Genomic DNA, 7,760 nt, shown 5'->3' with positions numbered 1-7,760 from the left:
CCCCCCCTCCAAATTGCACACCATTAGTTATGACATATCACCATTCCCTGGAACCTACATGGAAAATCCTCAAACAACTGCAATCCATACTAGAAGACGACCCGATTCTTAAAGAGATCTTTCTAGAACCACCCATCGTAGCCTTTAAACAAAGCACCAAACCTCGCTAACCTCATCACCAGATGCAAGTTCCCCATGACCCAAACCACAGCTCATGCCAGAACAAGAAATGCAAAACCTGCCAACACATCTCCACCATCCTCACAATAACTACAGCCCACAACAGAACCATCACCATTCCTGGATCTTATGCCTGCATCTCCAGAAATGTTATACATCTCATCCAGTGGACCAAATGCCCCGATGGAAAAATATGTAAGAGAAACCAAACAGGAGCCGAGCACCAGAATGAATGCATACCGAAAAATCTATCGAAGACAAGAATACCCAACTACCTGTGGGTGCCCACTTCTCACAAGCAATCACTCCCTCTCCGGTCTCTCAGTTCTAATCCTCAAAGGGAACTTACAAAACACCTTTCACAGACAAGCCTATGAACTCTACTTCATATATCTACTGGATACAAAAAATCATGGACTTGATATAGACATTGGATTTATGACATTAGAACCTGCCAGACCTGACCTCTTACAACGTTGTTTCCTCCGCCCCCACCTTTCTCCCCTCCCCTACTTTTTTGCCCTTTATCTTCCTAATTCCCAGCCTTTTCCTCTCTCACAGACAGCCTCTTTTTTACCTTGTATTATTTATCACTACTGTACAGTCTCTGACTCACCTTTGGTATTCCCCCTCCCCCCAGCCCCCATTTTCTTCCCTCCTCACCTGCTCTACCTCTTGTCTTCCTAATCTCTACCTATTCACATTCTCACTAACATCCTGTCACACTTTTAGCTTCGGTCATTCCTTGGAGTCTCAGAACAGCAGAGACTCCCTATGCCTGAAGGGTGATTGTGCCCAAAAGCTTGCTAAGAACTTTTTTCCAACTACTCAGATGGTCTAATAAAAGATATCACATGTACTCAAAGAGCCTTGCCTGCTTAAATAAGTAAGTGAGACACATGTGCCAGTGTGGGTACAAGAGGAGATACTCTAATGAGGTCAGGCTTCAGTAAAGCTCTATCCAGATGTCCCTAGTAGATTCATGGTAGAAGCCTTAAAATCCAAAGAATGATAATTTCTTGCATGTAAACTTTATATTGACACTGCTGCCAAGAGCATTCCAACAGTATTAGACATTATAGCTGCATACAGATGTAAAAAAAACTGCAAAAAAACGGCGCTTTAAACTCCGTGCATGCCCAGAAGAGGTATCAGATTAGTTAGAACCAGCTCACCCAACATCTGTATAGATCAGAAGCTTCAGTGGGGCTTTTTTGGTGCTTTTATCTAATAGCTGACTGAATCAACTTAGATAGAAGCGCCAAAAAGCCCTGATGAAGTGGGAATCTATATGGACTCTGCAGAGCAGGGTCGAACTAATGCACAGCCTCTTCTGCTAAAGCACATTTTTGTTTATTTCACATCTGTCAGCACCCTATGTGGAAGACTGATTCAGGACCATAAAGCATGTAGAACCATGCAGTAGCATTTATTAGTTTTGCAAAAAGAAAATTATTCAAAATACTTTTGCTAATTTTTTTAATGAGGTCTGTAGTGATGAAATCTGGGTTGGCCAATTCAGGTGAGCAACCAGCTTGACTGAATCTGTGGTTTAATCTATATTACTGAATTCTAAACAATAAATCAATGCTAGCCAATATGGGAGAGGGGCGGAGAAATAAGTGTGAAAGTTCTTCCACCATAAAAGAGCATATAAATCTTTAGACACAGCCAGACTAAATATCTCCACAGGTTTTTTAATTCAAAATGTACATGTTTCATGCAGCTATGTGTATTTAATCTATGTTATAAGAAGAACTGGAGTAGGGGAGAGCTGAAAGAGGTGTTAGACAAAAAATACTTGTATTGCAAAAAGTCATATTAAAAAAGTACAGTAAAAATATACACAAATCCCTAAGAATCATTCATTCATGCTTATGGCAAATTAGGAGTTAAACTATTGTAAAAAGAGTTTAATCCCCTCCTGCATTGGGAAATGGCTGAAACTGAGTCATATGTATTTACATGTTCAAATACCTCACGTCCTGTTGCTGTAGCAGACAAAGAACAAAGCTCGTTACCATAAATCTCGCATCTACAGTTGGCTTCTGGAGGAGTAAAGGTCTATAGACTTTTGCACAAAAATGTGGACAAAAAGCCTCTCCAGATGAGTTAAAGTAGCACTATTTTACCAACTAAATTTAACTTCCTATAATGAAAATGAAAGCATTTATTTTAATAACTGGATTGCTCTCTCTCCCTTCTAGCCTAACTGGTAAGTTTCATTTTCTGTGTTTTATATTTGATCTGATGCCATCTGCATTGTATTTATTTGTATTTTAGATGATCAAGTCAGCTGATACAGTGTACAATGTCTCCAGTAAAACGTTGATTTCTCTATTTCTGTTAGAGAAAGAATCTAAGATAACTGCGTTACATATTAGTTAGCAAAATTAGAGGGAAGTGCGGAAGGGAAGAGAGCAACTGTATTTCTGTTTATTGACACTTCCATCCCCTGCACAACCCAACATATCCAACACTACCACTACTTGCAGATGTAGCAGTGATTTTGCTGGAATATACCCTCTATGTAGAGAGTATCAAACACAGAATTATCACTTAAGACGAGGAACACCAGTAGTAGAAAAGTCTTGGCTGAGTGAGAATGCTGGCATCACAAGACAAATGCTTGAGGGAATGTGGTTGTTTACAAAGACTGGGCCTAAAAATTCTTATTTTAACTGAGGGTGGGGGGAAAGAACTAAATTTTAGTGAGAGCAAAATTGGGCATTTTATATGAAGATAAAACAGTCATGCATTTCTTTTAAAACACACACTGCCACACACATGCATCTTTAAAAGGGCAGTCATGCCCACAGGGAATGAAAACTGACATTGTCTATGCCCAGGAAGCTGATTTGAGTGATTCAAAACAACTCTACTGCAGAGCTGACATCTACAGTGGAGGGATCCCATTTTAGTGGTCAGTTAAGTGCGGACACAAGTGTTATTTTCTGTACTTTTATCAAAGATGAACTGTCGCTGCAGGGCAAATGAGTAGGTGTTTCGCACTCATCCTGTTAAATCCTGCTACCTCTTACAGAGTACATTTGCTCTGAATTCTTAAGGTATGACTCCAATTTCAAGATCTGCACTCTAAGTACAACTTCAAAGCTTTTGAGATTATTGTACCTAAAAAGATTCTCAAAAATTTAAAAGGTTACATAAGTTTGAAGTTGTATTACACCTAATACTATAAAAAAAAAAGAATCATTGTATGTTATTAACAAATTCAGGCCAAGCACAAGTACAAACCATTTTTAGATGATCTATTGTAACACCTTTAAAAATTTCTACCCTAGACATTATCAGAAACATTGACAATAGAGAACATATCAAACACGGTAGTTAGGTTTTGCCTAAGTAATAAGAGAATATTTACTATGTGACTTGTTCATAGTTCTATAGAAACTGTAATGAATTACAGGTAAACAAATCAGTTACTCTCATTTTTCCTATATCTACAGATGAAAGGATATTATGATCTATCAAAACCTTTTACTAAAGGAGATAGAGTTCCATCATCCTAGTTTTAAATTGGGGAAGCTGATTAATAGTAATTTTCTAGACTGTCTGTACCTACCCACAGGGGAGGGCAGCTTTCAAAAAGCCCAAGGCAGTTTTCTGGGCCAGAGACAGCTCCTCTGGAGCTGGTCCAGCCCAGCTGCAACCCTGCATGTCACACCCCACTGTGGGCACAGAAATGTCAGGGGCACACGATCCCCATACTGAGTTGCCTGTGGCCCGCCCCCATGTTTTACTTGTGCCCACACCTGCCCTTCTCCACACACCCACCCCATTCTATACACGTTGGGGGTGGGGGGCTGCAGGCTAGAAGTGAAGAGCACCATCAGGGCTGGGGGGCTGTGGTTTGGGAGGGAGGGGCAAAGGCATGGGCAGGGCACCAGCACATCAGCGCTGCTCAGAGCCACAGAGAAGCGGGGACTCACACACACCAGTTGCAGCTGGACCGGTGTCCTGGCAAACGAAGGGGATGGGGAGCTCGGATTTTCCCATGATAAAAAAACAAAATCAAATACCAACATATAAGTATTTAGAATTTATTTTATTATACTGATTGAGGCACTGGTAAGTTTCCAAACTGCTTTAAAACATAGTAAATATATCAATGTTCAACTGATATATATGCGCGCACACACACTCTCTAGTGGTGTTTAATTAAAAAAAAAAAGACGGAAAAATACAGATTTTGGGGGTTTTAATCAGAGAATTTGGGATTTTTAAACAGAGAAAAAAACAGGATCTCTGAGTAAAACTTCTGATTTAGTCTGATACATGATACACTGAAAATGTGATTAACTAATCAATCTTGTCTTAAGTAGTGACATGTTCTTTCAATTAATTGCATGATAAAACCAGAACCAAGTGACAGAATTATTACACCAAAATGTGTGCAATAACTATGGCTGGTTCCTATCATGTCTAACTGAACAAGTTACCAGTGCTCCCAGCTGGGCAAGCACTCCCAACTTCCCAAATAGCTGCTGGAGCTCACAGCTACGGGAGTGCACGGTGCCCCTTCAGCCTAGCCCACAGCTGGGACCTCTAATCATGGACAGCTCCCAGCCACAGGAGCACAGGGTGCCCATCCCCTTCCTGCCTGCAGCTACTGGGAACCTCATCAGTTATTGGAGCTCACAGCTGCAGAAGCGCACCATGCAATCCTGTGGCTGGGAGCTCCATCAGCTGGTTGAAGCTTTCAACCACAGGAGCACCTGGTGTGCCTCCAGGGCTGGCAGCTGAGATCAACTGATGGGGCTGCCAGCCATGGAAGCAGAGACTATTGCAGGGAGAGCCCAGGTTCAGGATGCTGAGCTCCCACTGCACCACCAATATGGTGCAATGCGATTGCACACTCAATCCCATAATTGCGCCTCCTGCCATGCATGTGTGACATAGCAGGAAGTGCAACCTGTTGGGATCATGCACCAGATCCCCTTGTGCCTTCTTTTTAATGTCTGTCAGTGGCCTAAGGTGCCTTCTGCTAACACCAAGCTAATGCAGTTAATGACCTGCCATAAGCACCTCCCAGCAAAGATTACCAGTAATACACTGGATGTGAAGAACTCGGCTTGACCCTAATTCCAAGCTGAGCTTTCTGGGCTGGAAGCCAGTTTAGAAGTAAAATGAGGTTTTCCCTGAGCATAATTTTTATAGAAACCACAGGTACTTTTTTTTTTTTTTTTTTTTAAATAGAATCATTCTTCACATTAAAGATGCAATGACTTTATACCAAGAAAAGGTATATATTAGCTCTCTCTAGAGAATAAGTTTATCTTTTCACAATTTTAACTTGTTCTTTTAAAATTCTAGGACATCAACATAAGAACAGCTCCGCAAGTCCAAACGTATCCAGCAGAACCTTTCACGGAATTCAACAAGGAATTTACGAGTGCTTTCCCCTACCTGATATGGAAGATTCAACAACATCTACTCTCAGAGAATACAAATGCTCTTCAGGAAAGTCAAATGATTCAACACTGAAAGTGAATAATACCACAATACAGTATCTGAACAGCTCTTTGAGCACCAAACTAATACCTGCAGTGTATCTAACTGTAGTTTTATTAGGCATACCATCCAACACCATCACTCTATGGATGCTATTTTTCAGAATAAGATCGGTTTGTACAGCCATATTCTACACAAATTTAGCAATTTCAGATCTTCTGTTCTGTATCATGCTGCCATTCAAGATAGCATACCACTTCAATGGAAACAACTGGATTTTTGGGGAAGTCATGTGTCGAACTATGACTGCTATTTTCTATGGCAATATGTATTGCTCCATTCTACTTCTCTCATGTATCAGCATCAGTCGTTATGTAGCCATCATTCACCCTTTCACCTACAGGAGTCTACCAAAACGAACCTATGCAATCCTAGTTTGCTGCACAGTATGGGCAATTGTTTTTCTGTACATGCTACCATTCTACATAACTAAGCAGAGCTACTGCTTGGAACAATTAAATATTTGTACCTGCCATGATGTACAAAATGCCATGGAGAGTTTATCATTCCGATTTTATTATTTTATTTGTTTAGCATTCTTTGGATTTGTAATCCCACTGACCATAACTGTTTTCTGTTATATTGCTATTATTCAAACACTAAACATTTATGAGCAGAAATGGCTATGGTATGTTAAAATAAGTCTTTTAACCCTTACAATTTTTGCTATTTGCTTCATACCAAGCAATATCATACTTATTGTTCACCACGTTAACTACTATTACAACAAGAGAGATGACTTATATTTTTTTTATCTTATTGCTTTATGTCTAAGCAGTTTGAATAGTTGCCTTGATCCATTCCTTTACTTTTTGATGTCCAAAGTCAAGGATCAATCAAATATTTATCTAACAATGGTCAAAATATCTAGGGAAGAATGACATAAGTGTAATGTCCTATATTTATTGATGCACATACATTTGAAAGAGCTATATATTATTATTATTATTATTATTATTATATATACTATTTTGTGTGTGTGTGTTTCATAAATTTAGCAAATTACACACACACGTATGTATGTATGTATGTATGTATGTGTGTGTATATATACACACATACATATACATATACACACATACACACACACACACACACGTGTGTATGCAAAAGTTTTGGGGTTTTTTGAGGGTTTTTGTTTGGTTTTTTTTAAACAGTGCCGAGACACTTAATGATAAATGAAGTACTTATGGATAGTCTTTAATGAAAAAGCAGCCTATATTCAAAAGTACCTTCCTGAAAGAAAACTTACTTGTTTCCAATCTTTGTTAAAGTCTACTTAAAATAGTTTTGCCAACTCTTGCAATATTATCAAAAAGTCTTACAGTTTGGTGGATTAAAGTGAGACTCAGCTTTCACTTAAGAGACTCCCGAGTGTGAACACTAAAGGCCACAAGTGTCAGAAAACAAGATAAGCTCGGTAATATTTTAAAGTAAAATCTGATGATTTTTGGAAATACTTGATGCTTCTGTTTGTGATCAACATGTGGATAGTTATATAAAATGGTTTTCTGTTCTGCCTGCCTTTAATACAATACAAACATAAGCATTCCAAGGACAACATAACACCTAAAGTTAATAAAATTCATATATGACATCTAGCACATCCACTAGCACATCATTACTACTGTCTGACTGTGTATTAGAGACCCATTTCACTTTGAATACAAGTTTTCCCATTTAGTTTGACACAGCAATCCTTCTGCATTCAAGACTCTTATAAACCCTACACTAGTGACCAACTACAATTTGATCCTCACAGATTTGGGGTGTTGGGGGGGAGGGGAGGAGACAACTGCAGGGTATATATTTACAGAAGTTAAAAAAATTTATATTAAATATAATGCCATCCACCTCATGAAATACCTACATCAATGGCATGTGTGTATATTTCTTACTGCCAACTGGTTAAAGTGTAAGGAACAATACTTTTGTTCACCTACACTGCTAATGCCATTTTAAGAAGCATCTAGTTAACCAAAACACCTACTTTTATTTTAATTTGAAAAAGATTCTGAAAAAATGCTTGGGGGGGGGGGGGGGGGGAA

At 39.1% G+C, this 7,760-nt stretch overlaps 2 protein-coding genes across 5 annotated transcripts in view; one reads left to right on the top strand and one right to left on the bottom strand.

Moving 5' to 3' along the window:
* IQGAP2 (IQ motif containing GTPase activating protein 2) overlaps positions 1-7,760 on the bottom strand; it is a 175,576-nt gene that overhangs the window by 51,056 nt on the left and 116,760 nt on the right. The window lies entirely within an intron of this gene.
* Positions 2,209-6,593, top strand: F2RL2 (coagulation factor II thrombin receptor like 2). Its single transcript, XM_006027082.3, has 2 exons — positions 2,209-2,395; positions 5,515-6,593. The coding sequence occupies exons 1-2, from the start codon at positions 2,335-2,337 to the stop codon at positions 6,591-6,593; spliced, it is 1,140 nt and encodes a 379-aa protein (XP_006027144.2). The 5' UTR covers positions 2,209-2,334.

The sequence above is a fragment of the Alligator sinensis genome, unplaced genomic scaffold (assembly GCF_000455745.1).
Source record: "Alligator sinensis unplaced genomic scaffold, ASM45574v1 scaffold159_1, whole genome shotgun sequence".
In the NCBI taxonomy this organism is placed as follows: Eukaryota; Metazoa; Chordata; order Crocodylia; family Alligatoridae; genus Alligator; species Alligator sinensis.
The sequence above is the reverse complement of the archived record's forward strand: the minus strand, read 5'-3'. Positions and strand labels throughout refer to the sequence as shown.

Excerpts from the sequence above, each read along its gene's own strand:
- F2RL2 (XM_006027082.3), top strand. The coding sequence starts at position 2,335 with ATGAAAATGAAAGCATTTATTTTAATAACTGGATTGCTCTCTCTCCCT. Across the intron at positions 2,396-5,514 it reads TCTCCCTTCTAGCCTAACTG|GACATCAACATAAGAACAGC; the intron begins GTAAGTTTCATT and ends TTAAAATTCTAG.